Source organism: Gopherus flavomarginatus, chromosome 8 (genome assembly GCF_025201925.1).
Source record: "Gopherus flavomarginatus isolate rGopFla2 chromosome 8, rGopFla2.mat.asm, whole genome shotgun sequence".
NCBI lineage: Eukaryota > Metazoa > Chordata > Testudines > Testudinidae > Gopherus > Gopherus flavomarginatus.
Genome location: NC_066624.1, coordinates 107,284,036 through 107,303,025, shown reverse-complemented (window position 1 = coordinate 107,303,025; position 18,990 = coordinate 107,284,036). Strand labels below are relative to the sequence as shown.

Below are 18,990 nucleotides of genomic sequence, written 5' to 3'. Positions count from 1 at the left end.
GGCAAGCTTCTCCTTCCATCCCACTCCAGGCAGATGCTTTTCCCCCTTGTCCTGGGGGGGACCCCATCTTGGGACACGAGGAGAGTTTGGTCTCCATGGCCCACTGAGCCCTTACCCTCTCTGCTGAGGCTACAGATGATGCTAGTTGGGGGGATGTGAGTATCTGCCTACTAGGAATTAAACTGAAATCCAACAGCTCATTTCCTAGAGGCCACCCAGCGATCCCCAAATGGAAGCCACCATCAGACACTAACGACCTGGGCCGAATGAGTGCTGGTGCCTCCCAGTGCAGATAAATTACACGCAGTCCCTGCCTTAAGGAGCTTACCATTTACTGTCAGACAAGGGGCACCAAAACGGCAGTGGTGGTGGTAGGACAGTTGGGGAAGAAGGATAGGGAGCAGTAAGGTTAGGGTAAAAGGATACCAGCCAGTTGGGTGTCCGGGGCATGCTACATGCATTATCCCTGCTATGAGTACGTCTGAAAAAGGCACCCATGTCACTGGGGTTGAATCCTTTGTGTGTGTGTGCAGGGAATGGGGGCCTCTCTGCCAGCTCAGACACACAAACAGTTCGTCTTTTTTTAGTTGCTGCCGAACAGTTTGCAGTTCTCCCTCTAGTGGCTTGCTGGGCACCTGCACTGCGCCGAACTTGTCCAATTGTCATCCTTCTCCAGTATTTATTGCAGCTGCATCTGTCTGCTCTGCTCTTCCCCTTCCGAGTTGCTTTTGTTCTTATGTGCTTGGTCAATGGAGCCTGCAGGCTGCGAGCCCTCTGCTCCCCAACTCAGTTTCTTTGTCATACTTCTAAATGTGGCTCTTATGCATGCACAGCAGCTGGCTTCCCCTCCTGCACCCTGACAGATTCAGGGCCTGTGGCTGAGCAGAGTCATATCATGGGTATAACACGGTTTGGTCCGATCTATCTATGCAGAACCAGTCTGTGTTCTCAGTGCCCCAGGCAGGTTAGCAAGTGATACTGCTGTAGCTGGGGCCTGAGTTAATTGGACTCCTTGTGGGGCAGTCAGATACCTGGACTTAGCAGCGGCTTTCAGTCCTTGTGTGTTGTGGGCAGTAGCACTCGGCTCCCTCTGGGCGCAGCTGACATTCTGATGCCCCCCCCTTACTCCCCCAAGATTCCCCATCAGTTGGTAGCTTTGGGAGCTGTGTGGTCTGTTCTGCTGCAGCCAGACAGGCTAGAGTGAGGCTATTTCAGGAATCTAGTGCTCATTTTAGCAGGGGGGATTGAGTCTGCAGCCTTCATGGCAGCTAAGAGGCAGGGAAAGTGCAGGAGCCTTACGAAGCAGTGACAGACCCTCACCCAACAAGGGAGGGGGAGTTCTGGCCTGGTGCTGTTAGATTACTGTCTGGATCCAGCCCCCTGTCTGTCTGTCTAGTTATTTCTGTGGCCCCATTCCCACAGCATCTAAATGGAGAGGGCCATGGGTGCCATTTTCAGAACCTGTTCTCTGACGCTTCTCTTGTACTGGCAATTTAATCCTGAGCCCACCACACACCATAACCAGTCTCACTTTCCTGGGCCTCCCAGCATCTCACCCCACCTTCCTTTGCAACAAGGTTTTTGCTTGCCTGGGGGCTCATTGGAGCCAGACTTTGTTCAATTCTCTGAATAACTGCAGTGCCCTCCGCTGACGGAAAGCAGAGCTGCAGGTGGATTTTCCCCAGCTGCATCAGGAAAGAGAGGATATGATGGTATGAAAGAAAGCAAAGCCCAGTTAGTTGCCAGCCAAGTCCCTCCTCTTCCACCCATGGTTATCTTTCCGGCAGTGTGCTCTCCAGAGCTCTGTCTACCTGCAGTGGAGCATTCCCTGTTTGTCCTATGATCAGGCCCTGTTCCCTTCCATGGCTAGTGATAAGTAGAAGAACTGGGGCCCAGGTGGTCCAAGCAAGTAAGATCAGGGCCTGCCTTTGCTTGGCCTGGTACCTCTCGCTTCGAGCTGTCCTGTCATTCTTGCTCAGCCCATCTCCAGACTTGCACCAGCTCCTGTTCTAGGGCCAGTGCTGCACTGGGCCAAGACTGAGGGACAGTGTCAGAATCCTCTCCTTGGGCCTGGAGAGAACTCACTGCCAGTCCCCTTGCTCTTCAGCGCAGGAAACATGCTGTCATAAACAGATAGCTAAGGGTTAATGTCTCTTTCACCTGAAGCACCTGACCAGAGGACCAATCAGAAAACCGGATTTTTTCAACTCTGGGTGGAGGGAAGTTTGTGTCTGAGTCTTTTGTCTTCTGCCTGCTTTCTCTGAGCTTTGGAGAAGTAGTTCTGTTTTCTAATCTTCTGTTTCTAAGTGTAAGGACAAAGAGATCAGATAGTAAGTTATATGGTTTCTTTTCTTTGGTATTTGCATGAATATAAGTGCTGGAGTGCTTTGATTTGTATTCGTTTTGAATAAGGCTGTTTATTCAATATTCTTTTAAGCAATCGACCCTGTATTTTTGTCACCTTAATACAGAGAGACCATTTGTATGTATTTTTCCTTTCTTTTTTATATAAAGCTTTCTTTTAAGACCTGTTGAAGTTTTCTTTACTGGGAAATTTCAGGGAAATTGAGTCTGTACTCACCAGGGAATTGGTGGGAGGAAGAACTCAGGGGGAGATCTGTGTGTTGGATTTGCTAGCCTGATTTTGCATTCCCTCTGGGGGAATAGGAAAGTGCTTTTGGTTTCCAGGACTGGGAACGGAGAGGGGGAGTCACTCTGTTTGGATTCACAGAGCTTGTGTCTGTGTATCTCTCCAGGAGCACCTGGAGGGGGGAAGGGAAAAAGGATTATTTCCCTTGGTTGTGAGACTCAAGGGATTTGGGTCTTGGGGTCCCCAGGGAAGGTTTTTCAGGGGGACCAGAGTGCCCCAAAACACTCTAATTTTTTGGGTGGTGGCAGCAGGTACCAGGTCCAAGCTGGTAACTAAGCTTGGAGGTTTTCATGCTAACCCCCATATTTTGGACGCTAAGGTCCAAATCTGGGACTAAGGTTATGACACATGCCACGTAGGAAACATGTTTGGGGCAGCCAAGCCCAGCAATGAAAGGGGAAACCGTGGAACGGTTTTTATTTATTGTTTGTATTGCTCCAGTACCTGGGAGCCCTAGCTGTGGACCAGGACCCCAGGGTGCTAGGCACTGTACAAACACAGAACAGTCAGGCAGTCCCTGCCCTGAAGGCCGTACAGGCTAAACAAAGCAGACAGAGGAAGGGGTAGAACACACAAGCAGAGGGGACAGTGTGATGGCAGCAGACGGCACATTAGTTCTGTGATTTTTTTTTTTTCTTTTCTTGGTTGGTTTAGTTTGAGGGGATCAGCTAAAGGGAAGTGCGGGATGGGGAAGGGGAGAGAGAGAGGAGGAGACAAGAGGGTAGGAGGAGTGATGCTGAGGTGAAGACTGAGGAAAGGGGGAAGGTTGGAGCAAACAGCCAGTCAGCACTGGGCAGAGAAAGTCCAGTGGAAACTGTAGACAGTTCTCCAAGGAACCAATGGTCCCTGCTTTGGCTGCTTCTGCCTCTCCTGGCTGGCTCCTCTTTGTAGCTTTCTCCCTAGCCTACATGGCCTTGGTTTCTCTGTCTCAGAGGCTATTGATCAGCCCTCGTAGGAAAGTGACTTCTGATCACTGCTCTCCTAAGCTGCATTTGATTTAGTAACCTAGGTCCCTACCTCTCCTGCAGACCAAGTTTGGGAATCATGCTTAAATGTGGTGCCAGCTAAACCACTTTCAAACACAGCTTGGCAGTGGTGTGGTGGGATATATCCAGTTAGAAACGACCTCAGCTGGAGCCATCTTCAAACAGACCATTCTGTCCTTTCCCCAACCCTGCTGAGCCAGCCAGTTCTCCCTGCCTGGGGTATGCTTGTGTTGGTGCCTTGGTGGTGATAGGCACTGTATCCTATTCTCTGAGCCTGGGCTCAGGCAGTGGGTGGTTATTTACAATAGTACCCAGAGGCCCCAGTCTAGATCGGGGCCTTGCTGTGTTTGGTGCTGTCCCAAAATACATGCAATGTAGATTACTTCATGGCCAGTCTAATACAATGTTGTGCAGAGCACAAAGCCCTGGTGCTTAGTTCTGCTCTGGGCAAGGCACTAAGCCCTTCACAGGGCAGGTTACGGGCGGTGCCCACACCCGGTGGGCTGACTAAGGTAGTGGGTTTGCAGAGTACTTGGAAAAGTCAGGATGGAAAGCACACTGGGGGTCTGCTCCAGTGTTGGGCATAGCCCAGCCCTCCTCCTCCACCAGCTCCTAGGGGCTGGAAGCCCCAGTTGCTCCTGAGACCAGTGTAGCTGTAAATGTCCCTCATGCTGAGGCTCCCACCCTGATCCTGAGCCACTTCATTCCCTTTCTCTCCTCTCTCCAGCTGGTGTCTGCGGAGGGGTCGCACTCAGATGGGGGGTCTGTCTGTGCCGATAACCAGCCGGAGCTGCCGCCCTCCATGGAGCGTACCGGGGGCATTGGGGACTCCAGGCCTCCCTCCTTCCAGTAAGCCATGTTGAGATGCATCTCAGTGGGCTTCCCCAGGACAGGCTGTCAAGTGAGCTCTGAGCCGGAAGTGGCCACGTGATCCCATTTGTCACAAACCAAGATGGGGAGAGTGATGGAAGGGTAGGGGCTAACCAGCATGGTAGGGATGCAAGCTTTCAGAAGTGGGGCTGGGAATGGAGTGCTAGGACAGGGTCCCTTGGGTGGTGGAGCTGGGACTGGAGTAACAAGCACTAGGACTGGAGTTCTTTGATCGTTTGATAGGGGGAAATGCTGCAAGCAGCAAGAGGACCCACGTCACCTGCTGCTGTTGCTTTGATCTCCCCTTGCCCATCACACATGACAGGTTTCCATCTCCCTTTTCTTTTAACAATGGTACCACTGAGGGCTTGCCAGGGCGTGGGAAAACTGCTCCCTGAACTGCCTTGCCTCCCAGCTCCATCCCAGTGTGGGACTCAGCTTGTACGCCCACTCCCCTGTCCCGTGCTGAGGCTGTGTGCACTCTAAACCCCACATGTCCCAATCCCACACTAGAAAGAGGGGTGGAAACTGTCACCTAGTGGCCCTGGTATGCCGCTTCAAAAGTGAGGGGATAACAGGAAATACGACTTGAGAAGTGCAGCATAACTGGCGTATGTCAGAGCAAGGAATGCCGGGAGGTGAGGGGGGCCCCTTCATGTCCTTGGGGAACCACTGAGTTCTCTGTTGGATGTATCACCCCTCTGCAGCCCCAAAACCGGGGGGAGTCGGGAGAACCTGGATAACGAGACAGAGACAGATTCAGTGGTTTCATCGCAGAGGGAGAGACCTCGCCGGAAAGATGGGCCTGAGCATGGTGAGCCCGTTGACCTGCCCTGCAGAGCTTGTGTGTTGACTCCTGCTGTGCAATCAGGGCAGCAGTGAGGGTAAATCCCCCAGCATGAGCAGCCGGATCCCAAGGATGTGACAGTCTCATACCACGACTGTGAGCTGGCCCCCGGATCCTAGTGTACCCATGTGTCATCTCAAAGTGTTGGACATGAGTCTTGGGAGGCAGGAGGGGCAGAACACCCATTGCCCCTAGATACCACAGTGGGCAGGGACTGTCCCCCACTGGGCAAGGCACCTCTCCATTGCTGCACTTGGGGAGAGGCTGTTTCCCAGCACCTAAGGCAGGACATGTCTATAAGGGGCAGCGCTGCAGAAGGTCCGGAGCCCACAGGCACCTGTGTTGGGCTCTAACCCCTCCCAGGGATTGGTCCTGCTCTGAGCAGCGGGTTGGACTAGATGACCTCCAGAGGTCCCTTCCAACCCTGATATTCTATGATTCGGTGAAAGGCTGAGATGGAGGAGAGAGTGGTTCCCAGCCTGGGCAGGCACTGCATTGCACTCATTGCCCACGGCCTGGCGCCTCTCATCCAGAGTGACCATCTCTGAGTAACCTTCCCAACTCTGTAGGGATCGTTGTGGCTCCGACCCTTGCTCCCAGTGGCTCACCACCTCCTTCCCCATTATCTAAAGAGCCAGGGAAGTTGTAACCCTGAAGAGATGGGGAATGGTCAAAGTGTGGAGGGCAGCACAGTGCCCCCTCATGCCAAGATGTGGTGTTTGATGGCCAGGTTCCTCCCCTTGTCATTCCTTTTGAGTCCCAACATTCCGCCCTGTGAAGCACTGAGCCCACCTAGTGCTCCTGCAGGAGGCCGGGATGCAGCTCTGCCGCAGCAATATCTCCCTGCATCTCCCAGGAGTGCTGACTTCTCTCTCTCCCCCCAGCACCCAGAGTGAATGGGACGGCAAAAGGAGAGCGGCGCCGAGACCTAGGCGGGTACGAGAGCTCTTCCACTCTCATGAGCAGCGAATTGGAGACCACCAGCTTCTTCGACTCGGATGAGGATGACTCCACCAGCAGGTAGGAGGGCGTGAGGCCTGGGGAAACATGGGCACCTCTTTCACTCTTAGTGCCAAGGAGATGCCAAATCGGGATACCTCAGCTCCATCCTTCAGGGCTCTTCCCTCAGCTAGTGGCCCTCAATCCCGACCAGCAGTCCCTTCTGCTATTACAGTTGTCTGCTCCCCATACAGCTTTGTTGCTGCCCCCCGTCCTGGCCCACAGTGTTCTCTCACCCTGCTCCTCCTTTGTGGCTGTCTTGCTGACAGACCCATCTTCTGTTGACCCTCGCGGGCAATGGCACTGACTGTCTCCTTTGCCGGCAGGTTAAGCAGCTCGACAGAGCAGAGCAGCGCCTCCCGCCTGATGAGAAGGCACAAGCGACGCCGGCGGAAACAAAAGGCGCCACGCATTGAGCGGGTACATCTCTTGGGAGGGCAATTGCAAAGCTGTGGCTGGGCTTTCTGGTACCTGCAACATGCCCCTCCCCACTCCCATGTGAGGGCTAGGCCTCACCCTGGCCCCCAGAAACTCAGCTGGTGGAATCTCCAGTCACTACAAACCTGGCTCAGGTGCTGAGAATCTGCTGGTGAAAGTACCACAAACCCTTCTGGGTCAGTGCTGCTGCTAGGACCAAAGGCCTTTCTTGTCCCTGTCACAGTGGGAATGTGTGGGGTGCAGCCACCAGTCCATTTGTGGAGCTTCCTGCCTTGACTGGGGTGGGGTCAGAGGTGGGAGCATGGGGACAGCACTACAGGGAATAGAAGGGACAGTGGGGAGCATAGGAACGGTGTACAGAGAGCAGGAGGGACGGCGGGCGCCAGAGAGCCGTAAGAACTGGCAGGGACTGTGCTTGGGCCAGGGAGCAGGGGGACGTCTCATTGTGCCTCACTGTGTTGCAGTCGTCGTCCTTCAGCAGCATCACGGACTCAACTATGTCTCTGAACATCATCACGGTCACTCTGAACATGGGTGAGTGAGAGACTCTGTCTTTCTGTTTGGGCCTGAGGCTCTCCTGAGCTCCAGGAGTGAGATCAGGAGGTGCAGTGGGGGAGCAGGGAGATGGAGGAGTGGGGAGGTAATGAAAGGAGAGAGTCCCCTGGGGAAACTGACTGGTCCTGAAGCATTAGTCCCCTTAAAGATTTGCCAGTTTGCAAGAATGTGGTTGGGATTGGGATGGTGGGGAGAGTGGTTTTGGGTCCTGGGATTTGGTCCAAGATGAGTTTCAGCCTCTTCTCCCCCACCCCCAATTTGAGCTCAGCTCCCTCTGTGTCTCATGTACCATGTTACCCCACTGTTGCTTCCCAGCTGCTTTCTGTCTGGGATCCTGAGAGGCCAAGATGCACATGGAGAGGGCAAGGGGAGAATAGAAAACTCAGATGTGGAGCCCAAAATGTGTCCATGTCAAGGTGGGCAGTGTCCTTCCAGTGCTTGACGTGCAGGAGGGTGCAAGGCAGGAGCATGGCAGGGTAGGGGTTAACTGTGCTGTCATCCCCATGCTCCAGTTCTCAGAGCATTGGGAGGCTGAGGAGATCAGGGCTGAGCTGGGGCGAGTTGGGAAGGGAGGAAGGAGCCAGGAAGCCACTTGAGGAGGTCGGGGAGGGTGGTTGTGTGGCTGGGACTTGTTGGAGGGGAATTGCCCAGGTGGGGGGCTCTAGGGCCAATGCAGTGAGGCTTTGCTGTCCCATCCTGCTCTCACTGTGCTCGTTCTCCTCCCATCCCTGCAGAGAAGTACAACTTCTTGGGCATCTCCATCGTGGGACAGAGCAATGAGCGTGGGGACGGTGGCATCTATATCGGCTCCATCATGAAGGGGGGTGCAGTAGCAGCCGATGGCAGGATCGAGCCGGGAGACATGCTCTTGCAGGTACCGCAGGCCTCGCAGCCAGGGCTGGGGCAGTGACAGTGAGGGGCTCAGGGCAGACTGGAGCCCCTGCTCACAGACTGACGGGCCAAGTCGCAGAAGCTGCTCTCAGAAGGAGCCTGGCCTACAGCCGTGTCTCTGGGATTCAGCCTTTCTTTGCCTTGTTTGCAGGTGAACGATATCAACTTTGAGAACATGAGCAATGATGATGCTGTGCGTGTGCTGAGGGAGATTGTGCACAAGCCAGGGTAGGTGCTTTCCCCCACCAGCTCTCCTCTCTGGGGCAGGTCGCCCCCAGACCTGCATCTCCTATAAGGCTACAGTCCCCTTTGCTCTGGCTCATCGAACACGGGTAATGCAACCAGCCCTGCCCCGAGCCCCTCCTTTCTACCTAGGCTGGGTTTGCTGAATGTCCCTTCAGTTCCCACTGCCCTCCTTGTTACTGGCTCTGCCAGCTGGGTGGGGGTGATCCCCAGCTGAGGTATCTGTGCTGGCAGCCTGCCAGGATCCCCTGGCAGGCCTGTAACTAAACTGCCTCCGAGGGAGCAGCTCGTGGCCACTGAGGGCCAGCACCTTGATGAGAGCAGCCTGGTTGCGTTGCATGCTGGCCTGTGTGCAGGTTGCAAAAACATTTGTGTTTCTGCTGCAGGCCAATCACTCTGACTGTGGCCAAGTGCTGGGACCCCAGCCCCAGGGGCTGCTTCTCGTTACCTCGGAGTAAGTGGATTCCTGACTCGCCCTTAACGCTGGTGCCCAGCCCATGTGAGAACCTTGCCGCGAGCACCTGCTTGTTTGCTTTATTTCCTGTCTGTTTCCTGTGAGACTGAGACTGAATGTGGGGTCGTTGGGGGTTGCACCCCGCTCCCTCTGCTATGGCCTCAAGGCCTAGGTGCAGTGCAGACCTTTGAGCACTGCAGTCTCCCTCTCCTTGTGTCCTGCAGCTGGGAGAGCTGAAGTACCCCAATGCCCACCCTCCTCCCCCACATCATGCCTGGGACATACCCATCTAACCAGGGCGGGGAGGTCACCTCTCGGAGCTCCAGAGGAAGGAGAAACACCCCCAAGATTGCTGCCACTGAGCCATAGGGGGACTCTCTCCCTCTGTGCTCCTCTTGCTGACCCTCCCTCTCTTCTTTCTTTCCCAGTTGCTCCCCAGCGGATCTGGGCTGGGCCAGACTCTCCATGCTCCGATCCGGGTGAGTCCCGGCTGATGCTGGGGAAGGAAGGGGCTGCCCAGGGCGCCCCCTAGAGGTGGTTTTCATGAGGGAATGATTCTCAGACAGCCTCTGATTGTCTCTGCATTCACTGTAGGTGAGCCCATCCGACCCATTGACCCGGCAGCCTGGGTTTCCCACACGGCAGCGATGACTGGCACCTACCCGGCGTACGGTATGAGCCCATCCATGAGCACAATCACTTCCACCAGCTCCTCCATCACCAGCTCCATCCCAGAGACCGAGCGTAAGTCCCTGGTCCTGTGTGCTCCCGCCACTGCATGGCTTCCAGTCACCTGCGCTGTGCCTGACAGCACCCTAGCCTGATGGAAGCAATACATCTGCATGGGCAGAAACCAGAGGTCTGGGTGGGGCTAGGGAAGGGGGTCCAGGAACCAAGGGGAACTCCCTACCAGCAGGAGTAAGGACTGGAGGAACAGGAGCTTCCTCCAGGTAAGGGCCAAGAGAGCATGGCTGGGGTGGGAAGAATTCTGCAAGCAGGCACCTGGGGGTGGTGCTAGGGAAGGCCAGGAAAAGTCCTCTTGCCGAAAAGCCTAGGACAAGTACAAGTTTTGGGTGGGAAAATTCACATCAGTTTTCCTTCTCTCCAGACAAGGACAATAAGAGAGGCTGGTCATGGGCTGACTGATGTAGAAACACAGGGTTGGAAGGAATCTTGAGGTGCCGGTCCCCCCTTCTCCCCCCCCCGCCCCATGCTGAGGCAGGACCAAGTAAACCTAGATCATCCCTGACTGGTGGTTGTCCATCTTGGTCTTAAAAATTTCCAATGATGGGGATTCCAAAACCTCCCTTGGCAGCTTGTTCCAGTGCGTAACTATTCAGATAGTTAGAAAGGCGAAGGGAGGAGGCAGGAGGAGACTATGCTGTGGGAGGGGAGGGGATGTCAACCATGCAAGGAATGCCTTGGGAAAAGTGAGCGGGGCCAGGAAGAAATGCCCTGCTGGGCGTGCCTGAGGCTGCATCTTTGCTTGAATTAGTGGTCTGATCAGAGGCCTGTGGTGACTGGGAGGGAGAGAGCTATGGGCAGGTAATTCAAAGGTAGCTGCAACAGGGAGGTCTGCCCTGTAAGGGCTGGAGGCCTGGAGCCAGCCAGCCCTGTTCTGAGGTGGAGCCCCATTAGGTCCCATCCTGTTCTGGGTAGTTTGCAAAGGGTAAGATGATTGCCCAGTGGGCACCTGATTCCTATAAAGGCTGAAAGAGTTGAGTTGAGTGAGGAGAGCTATAGGATGCAGGCTGGCTCCTGTGGTAGGCTCTGGAGCCAGACGCTCAGGCAGACGGCCTCCAGGAGGACTATAGGAGAGCTGCCAGGAGCAGAGAGGCCCTGGCAAAGAAGCCGCTCAGTTAGGGGAATTGTTTAGTTGTATTTTGGGGAGTTGCTGAAGGTTGTTGGTGCCACCAGTAAATGGTGCTGTGAGGGCAGAGCTGGGGCATGGCACTGGTTCTTTCCTGAGCTCGTGAGACAGGCCTTTCTGGCAAAGGTGGAAGGGGCTAGTTTAATTTCCCAGCTAAACCAGCATCCGGCACGAAGCAGCTTTTGGAGCCTTGCAAACTTAGCAGCAGCTGCTGGTGGCCGGAGGCAGGCTTTGGGTTTTGGTTTTGTGAGGGAAGAAAGCTGAGAAGGTCTAGACCAGTGGGTGCTGCAGTGTGTTGGCCAGTTGCTCAGTGTTCTGGGGTGTGCCTGCGATGTATTGTTCCCTGGCCCATCCCCTTGTGCGTATCACCTCCATGTGGCTCCGTTGCCTCTTCTGTCCCCTCTCATCTCTGCCTCCCTTCCCTTCGTCCACCTCGCAGGCCTCGATGACTTTCACCTGTCCATCCACAGCGACATGGCCACCATCGTCAAAGCCATGGCCTCCCCCGAGTCAGGTTTGGAGGTGCGTGACCGCATGTGGCTGAAGATCACCATCCCCAATGCCTTCATCGGTAAGAGGCAGCCACTTCCTCCTCTGGGACTGGGGGAGGGATAGACACATGGGTAGAGAGGCACCTACCCTCTGTGAGGGGATCCTGTTTGGGGACCTTTGCCAAGGGAGCATCCTTCACTATTATGTCCTGTTGGCTCATCCTGTTTGTTGTGCTAGGGAAACAAGTAGAATCCTTGGCCTTGTGCTGCCCCTAGGAGTATCTCTGCACCTCTCTCACCCATGGACCACTCCCATCCCTCACCCCTGGAACAAATTCAGGCCACCCTTGTCTGCCCCCAGAGCCAGCCCTTCCTGTCCTTGCTATGTTTAACCGTGCTCTTTGGTTAATCTCGTGGCAGGTTCAGACGTGGTGGATTGGCTCTATCATCACGTGGAAGGTTTTACAGATCGGCGAGAATCCCGCAAGTATGCCAGCAACCTGCTGAAGGCCGGCTACATCCGACACACTGTGAACAAGATCACCTTCTCAGAGCAGTGCTACTACATCTTCGGAGATCTTTGCGGCAGTACGGACCCCTGCTCTAGAGCTGTTGGGGAAGCGGGGGGTGGTGAGGGTGCTGAAAGGAGACGCTCTGCTCTGCCCTGACAACTCTCTGAGGACAGTCTTGCAGTGATTTGCCACCTCCAGACTGCCAGCCTGAACCCTTTCCATACTGCTCTCCAGTGCTGGGTGTATTACTGTGCAGCCAATGTCCCCATCTTCTGCTGCACAATCCTTTCTCCTGGGCAGGACAGGAAGGAGTCAAACATCACCTTTCTTTGATCCTGGACTAAACCTAAACTCCTGGATGGGGCTGGCTTCACTCAGTGCTATCAGAGTCTGCACTGTCCTTGGAGGAATGGGCAGGTAGCTGAGACCTAAGGACACCTGGCTGGCTCTGCTCACCTTAGAGGGATGAGAAGGGAAGGGAGACAGACCTAAGGGTGTCTGGCCAGCTCTGATGTTGTCTTTTCTCTTCTGAGCTGGTTTATGACTATCTAGCACAGGAGTGGGCAAACTTTTTGGCCCAACGGCCACATCTGGGTATGGAAACTGTATGGCAGGCCATGAGTGCTCACAGAATTGGGGGTTGGGGTGCGGGAGAGCAGGACGGCAGGAGGGCTCCAGCTTGGGATGCACGCTCTGGGATGAGGAGTTGGGGGTGCAGGTGGGTGCTTTGTGCTGGGACTGAGGGTTCAGAGGGCAGGAGGGGGATCAGGGCTGGGGCAGGGGGTTGGGGCATGGGAGTGGGTCAGGGGGCCAGGCTCCAGGTGGTGCTTACCTGAAGCAGCTCGCAGAAACAGTGGCATGTCCTTCCTCCAGCTCCTATGTGGAGGCATAGCCAGGTGGCTCTGTGTGTTGCCCTGTCCACAGGTGCCACCCCTACAGCTCCCATTGGCTGCGGTTCCCGGCCAATGGGAACTGCAGGGGTGGCACTTGGGTTGGGGTCAGCGTGCGGAGCCCCCTGGCTGTCTCTTCACATAGGAGCCCAAGGGAGGATGTGCTGCTGCTTCTGGGAGCCATGTGGAGTGGGGAAAGACCCCGACCTTGCTCCCTGGCTGGAGTGGGGCAAGCCCCAGACCTCACTTCCTGGCGGGAGCTCGAGAACCAGATGTGGCTCCCAGTCTGTAGTTATCCCACCTCTGATCTAGCAGATCATTTATCCTCTCTGACCAAATAGGGAACAGTAACCCCCAACATAGCCTGGACTGGTATCTGGCAAGGAGGTGTCCATAGCTGCCCCCTGAAATCTTCTGCCCCTCTTGCAGGCACCCCATGATTACCTGTCAGCTGGGATGGGGGTGAGCTTGTCCCACTGTATATGGCTGTTTTCATTTCAGGACTAACCCAGGTTCCCTATTTGCTTCTCTCCAGACATGGCTAACCTGTCCCTGCATGACCATGATGGATCCAGTGGCGCCTCAGATCAGGATACGTTGGCTCCACTCCCGCACCCAGGAGCCGCACCGTGGCCCATGGCTTTCCCATATCAATACCCACCACCTCATCCATACAATCCCCACCCAGGATTCCCTGACCCAGGCTACAGCTATGGTGGGGGCAGTGCAGGCAGCCAGCACAGTGAAGGTAAATGAATGAAAGGAACTGAACTGTGCCATCGTGGTATTTTCCTTAACACCTTTGGAGAGCAAGCCAAGATCTAGGTCATCTCCTGGAACAAGGAATATGTCTCCCCCCACCCCCTCTCATTCACGTGCACACAGCACAGTTGGACAGGTGCATTGCAGAGCTTCTTTGAAGCATCAAGTATGGACCAGGGCCACTGGCTAGATCCTGGGCATGATGGAACCAGAATATGATGCCTCCTGTCATGGAGCCTCTGGTGGGCTAGAGGGCAGAGTTTGAAAGGAGGTGCCCTGAGTTTGCTGCAGGGGTGCCCTGTCCTGGAGCTGAGAGCTATCGTTGCTCAGGTGTATTAAGGTAGTGCCTGAGGACCACCCAAGACTGGGCCTAAGCCTGTCCAAATAGAGAGTAGCAGAGAGTCCTGGCCCTGAAGATCTTACAATCTAAATAGACTGGACAGACACGGGGTGGAGGAAGGGGTAGAACACACAAGCAGAGTAAACAATGTGATGGTAGCAAATGGCATGTTACTTCTGTGATTCTTTAGTTTTTATTCGGTGGGGAGAGCTGATTCAAAGGGCATCAGCTACATGGAAAGAAAAGGGAAGGGAGAGGGGGCATGGCTTTGGCTGCTTCTGCCCTTCCTGGCTGGGGTCTGGCTGGTTCCTCTCTGCAGTTTTTCGCAAGGCCATGTGTTGTGGCCTTGGCTTCAGGGAGGCTCCTTTTATTCCAGTCTCTCCCTTCCCCTGCTGTGCCGGCTGGGGCTGCATGTTGTTGGGGCCATTCCCTAACCATGCCTTGGGCTTCTTGCAGGGAGTCGCAGCAGCGGTTCAAACCGCAGCGGCAGTGAGAGGAGAAAGGAGAGAGACTCGAAGGCTGGCGAGTCCAAGTCGGGCGGCAGTGGCAGTGAGTCGGACCACACCACCCGGAGCAGTATGCGGCGGGAGCGGGCGGCCAGTGAGCGCTCGGTGCCAGCCAGCCAGCACAGCCAGCGCAGCCAGCACTCCCTAGCTCACAGCATCCGCAGCCACCACAGCCAGCAGTCGTATGGGCCACCTGGCCTGCCACCCCTCTACAGCCCGCCCATGCTGCTGATGCCTCCACCGCCTTCTGCCATGGGGCCCCCAGGAGCCCCGCCTGGCCGTGACCTGGCCTCTGTGCCCCCTGAACTGACGGCCAGTAGACAGTCGTTCCGAATGGCCATGGGCAATCCCAGTGAGTTCTTTGTGGATGTAATGTGAAGCACCAATCCCCCTGTCTGTCTGCTGCCCTCGTCAGTTTGTCTTCTAGGAACAGCCCTGGCCTCACTTTGTTTTTTTTTGTCTTGATAACTAAAAAAGGGAAAAATAAACTGAACTAAATCTTGATTTTAATCCTTACTCCTGTGGCATAGAGGCAGGGGCCAGCAGGCCTTGTTGAGCCCTGCCTGGCCCAGCCCACCTTCGGACTCGTGTGTGCAGAGGCAAGTTGCTGCTGCTTGTGCAAGCCGCTAATCCCCATCTCTAACCCCATTAACCCGCATCCATCCTGGTGCCTGTGCTGCTCGCCCGTGTGTAGCTGCCGCTGCCACCTCACTCCTTCCACCCTAAATGTCTCCTCTTTCTTTTCACCCTTTTGTGTTTCTTCTGTCAAGCAGCAAAGAATTACGGGGTGTTTGACTTCCTCTGAGCTTGCCGCCCGCAGGGGTGAGAGCTGGAGCATGGCCTGGCAGCTTGGCCCAACAGAGGAGGACACGAAGCCCCAAGGGCGCTGGGCACGTATGGTGCTGAAGATGGCTTCTTTCCCACTAGCTGACGACGCCCCCCGTTCCCTCCACAACCCTGAGAGGGGAGCAGGGCCAGCTCCAACCTTACGTGTGTTCAGATCAATAAATGTAGCCATCTCCTGGCCAGTGGCATGAATGTTCCATGGCTTCAGTGCCTCTGGGGAGTGGAGAAGGTGAGGCCCCAGCTGGGAGGGTACCACACCTTGTTCCCACCCTCCACCACAACATGGTCAGGCTTGGGCCAGGATCTGTTACTCTCTGTATAGTATTAAACGCAATGCACCCCTGTGGCGAGGCCCCAGCTGGGTTTGGAGGCAGTACACAAATGAGGTTCTGTTCTTGACTGAGTGCTGTTGGGTCATTAACTCCCATAGGAGGTGCAGGCCAGCATCAGGAGCCTGAAGTTGCTGAAATACCTACCCTCCATTACTCAAGGCTCTGCTTGTGCCCATGAGCTGAGTGGTGTGGGTTTGACTGAATGTGAGGGTTTCATTTACACCCTCTGCAAGTGTGGTGTCTAGCTCTGAAAATGTGCCTTTAGTCTAGGCAGCCCCTCCTTAACTGTCCCACCCCCTGCATGACCATGGGCCTGACTACCCATTCCATGGCGCAGAGCATGCTCCATCCAGGCCTGCTGTGTGTAGCTGGGGGCATCAGCTACTGGCTGTACTCTCCTACACTGGTGCTTAGCAGCAGGCTCAAGGTGCAGAAGCTATTAGGTCTAAGCAGAGCAAGAGGAGGGGGTAAGAAGCTGAGAAAGGGGCAGCTGTGGTGTTTCTAGAGTGGGGGTGAGCACAATAGCAAGTTCCCTTGCGTTTGCTGCCTCCTGAGCAGCGATCTGCCTCCCTCCGTTGTTTTAGAGGGGTAAGGGGCTTTCTATCCTCATCCTCTCCATGGATGAGGGAGGGGTGGGGACGGACCAGGCTCCAAGGAGACTGGAGAGTGACAGCCTTGGCCCTGCTATGACAGTCCCTACTTGAGAGGCTGCCCCCTTCTGTGACGTGGCACTGCAGCCCCTGCCTGTGGCATGTGTGCAGGGCTTGGGCCCTCTCCCTGTGGAGGACAGCAGTGAGTTGAGCTGTTAGAAAAAAGTTCCCTTTTTCTTCCTCGGCCTCCTGGAGTCTCTCAGAGCCCTGCTCGTCCTGCCTGATGCTGGAATGACAGAGAGGCTATCCTGGGTAACTGGCTAGTGCACGAGACAGTACCTGGTACACTAAGCTGCACTGCAGCCAATGGGGGGCTTTGCCACAGTCTTTCCCTTTCCTCCGTGGGTCCTCTTGCTGCCCTGCAACAGTTTCCTCTGCAACAGTGTAAACTCCTTGGAGTTGTGGTTATTCTTCTTCTTAGCAGGTGAAATATATCTTATACCTGGCACCAGCTCATCTACTGCCCCCTATTCTGCCCTGTCTGCCATCCCAGCACCAGCCATCCTGCCCTGTGTGCCATCTTCCTGCCCCTCTGTCGCAGCACCAGCTCTTCTACAGTCGTCCATTCTCCTAGCTCCCTACCCTGCTACCAGTGCATCTACTGTGCATAATCCTTCATATCTACCCTGGTGCCAGCCTATCTAATATCCACTATCCTGCCCTAGTGTGCTATCCTGCCAGCTTATACTGCCACCTACCATCCTCCCCTGCCTTCCAGCCAACTCATCATCCTGGCATTGGCCTGCCTCCTCCCCCTGCCCGCTGGGTTTTATAAAAACAAAACCGATCTCCCTTGTTTTTATTTATAAACATAGTTTTATTGGAATCCTGGCTCCTGTTGTTTTTATTCCCCTGCTGTTCTGTGTCTCCGGCTGGTATGGCTAGCCTGCAGCAGGCTTCCCTCGCTGCTGAGGCCTAGAATGCTTGATGCTATTCATTTCCTGAGGAGTTCTTCCCAGATGTTTCCGGCTCTGGCAAGTGAACAATCACTGTCTGTCCTATACTGCTGCTGCTCCATCAGAAAGAGACTCTCCTACTCGCTGAGGCCCAACCCACAGGGCTGTGGTATATTTTCAAATGTGTGCTCTGATGAAGGTCATTAGGAAAGTGAAGCTGTGATATTTCTCTTAACTAAAACCTAAACTGCAGGGCTTGATCTATTCTTTCTTCTTAGGCCTGTCTTAAATAGAGGGAAGCTAATGCAATGCCCATAGAACTGAAGGGGATGGGTGAATAACCTCTCCCCTGCCCCATCATCTGTGTACACATGGGAATAAATGCATTTCAGTAGCAACCGCCACCCCTCAGACATGTATGGGGTTCAGTATACAGTATACAGCAAGCTACACTACACATTTCCGCTAGCATAACTGTTTGGCCGGCAGTGCGAGGGTTGTGCAAAAAGCTCCTAGTTTAGGTGCGGTTATATCTGCAAAACCCTGCTTTTGGTGGGATGGCTTACTTGGCTCAGAGGGGGATAGAATAAGCTATGCTGCCAAAAGTGAAGTTTTGCCAGTATAAGCTGTGCCTGGGTCTATGCTAGGAGCACCTTGATGATTATAGTATAGGTATAGTTGTACTAGTAAAGCTTTCCAATTGCAGACTGGGCCTCAACACCTCCCACCTGTCTCCTCCATGTGACTGCAGTTCTGGCTCCAACTCAACTTGGCTTCCTACCTTTGATACCTTTAGCATCATAGAAGAAAATGTGTCCTATTGCAAATACAGCAGGCTCAGGCTGAACTGGTCCCTTTGGACATTTTAGGGCTTTTTCCAGGCTCTGGATGGGACAAATGAGGCAGAAGGGTGACAAATTACAAGAGTTGCCAACTCTTGCAATAGGTGGTGTTTAAACTTGAAGCCCCAGCTTCTGGAGGCATGTGACTGTGGGAGAATCTCAGCATTTTTTTAAAGCCCTCAGGGGTGCGAACCAAAGCCTATACATGGGCGCAAGACATTAAAGTCTCAAAAGCCAGAAGGCAAATAAAAAGAACCTCTTTAACCTCACATTTTTAAAGCTAGTCTCATTATTTGATTAGTGAATGTTGGGGGAGAGTGTGAGGTGGTGGGGAAGGTGAATTATGGGGTGAATCATTTTGCCACTCTGTGCCTCGGTTTCCCTATGTGAAGAAAGAACACGGGGGCGGCTCCCAGCTGTCAGGCAAGTGCCAGTGCCAGCAGGGCTTTGGCTGGGAGGGATTCTATAAGCTTGGGAGTGGCATTAAAGTGCCTGCATTGATGGGGCTCCATGCCCCAACCCCTCGAGACACCCACAGGTGCCATGTGGCTGCTGCTGCCCCGTCCCACCGCTCACTGGGCCAGAGCTACTGCTGCCACCTTGACTGGGGCCCGCAGGCTGCACCCCAACTCTGGGAATAAGGGGGTGCCTCCTACCCCGACAGAGCCCCGTGGCCGCAGCCCAACCCTCTGGATTTGCGGGACATTTCCCCAAGCTCGGGCTCGAACTCAGCCCGCTGGCGCTGTCCAGCACGCAACGCCCCGTCCTGGAGGTCTACGGTCTCCGACGCGGCGGTCTGGCCGGGGAGACTACAAATCCCAGTATGCAGTGCGAGTAGCCGCTGACGCCGCGCGGATCAAGCTGTCGCGGTGCATACTGGGACATGAAGTTTTCGCGTCCTCGGTCTGCGCGCTTCTCCCTTCCCGCGCCCCTGGAGGCGCATGCGCAGAGGCTGCTGGGCGTGGGTCGGGCATGCGCGGAGGCGGTGGCTCTGCAGTAATGGGGGGGCGCCTTAGGGAGGGGGGAGTAGCCGCCATCTTGGGGACTGGGCGGAGAGAGGGCGCGAGAGCGAGCTGAGGCACCGCTGGCAGGTGAGGCCGGGCAGCGGCTCCTGGGGCGC

At 55.0% G+C, this 18,990-nt stretch overlaps 2 protein-coding genes across 8 annotated transcripts in view; both read left to right on the top strand.

The window, feature by feature from the left end:
- DVL3 (dishevelled segment polarity protein 3) overlaps positions 1-16,958 on the top strand; it is a 45,241-nt gene extending 28,283 nt beyond the window's left edge. Inside the window, exons 3-17 of one of the 6 annotated variants that reach the window (XM_050966250.1) lie at positions 4,364-4,485; positions 5,214-5,320; positions 6,238-6,373; positions 6,679-6,772; positions 7,255-7,324; positions 8,080-8,219; positions 8,388-8,464; positions 8,866-8,933; positions 9,362-9,412; positions 9,528-9,677; positions 11,243-11,374; positions 11,715-11,882; positions 13,232-13,444; positions 14,255-14,656; positions 15,078-16,958. In XM_050966250.1, the coding sequence (XP_050822207.1) occupies positions 4,364-4,485; positions 5,214-5,320; positions 6,238-6,373; positions 6,679-6,772; positions 7,255-7,324; positions 8,080-8,219; positions 8,388-8,464; positions 8,866-8,933; positions 9,362-9,412; positions 9,528-9,677; positions 11,243-11,374; positions 11,715-11,882; positions 13,232-13,444; positions 14,255-14,656; positions 15,078-15,109 (1,962 nt within the window). In that variant the 3' untranslated portion in view covers positions 15,110-16,958. Of the gene's footprint in view, positions 1-4,363; positions 4,486-4,506; positions 4,609-5,213; positions 5,321-6,237; positions 6,374-6,678; positions 6,773-7,254; positions 7,325-8,079; positions 8,220-8,387; positions 8,465-8,865; positions 8,979-9,361; positions 9,413-9,527; positions 9,678-11,242; positions 11,375-11,714; positions 11,883-13,231; positions 13,445-14,254 lie in introns of those variants that run through there. The other 5 variants (XM_050966251.1, XM_050966248.1, XM_050966254.1 and 2 more) reach the window with 5 other exon arrangements.
- Positions 16,959-18,876: 1,918 nt separating this feature from the next.
- AP2M1 (adaptor related protein complex 2 subunit mu 1) overlaps positions 18,877-18,990 on the top strand; it is a 43,500-nt gene continuing 43,386 nt past the window's right edge. The window contains exon 1 of one of the 2 annotated variants that reach the window (XM_050966241.1): positions 18,877-18,961. The gene's annotated coding sequence lies outside the window, so the exon portion shown is untranslated. The remainder of the gene's footprint in view (positions 18,962-18,990) is intronic. The other variant, XM_050966240.1, reaches the window with a different exon arrangement.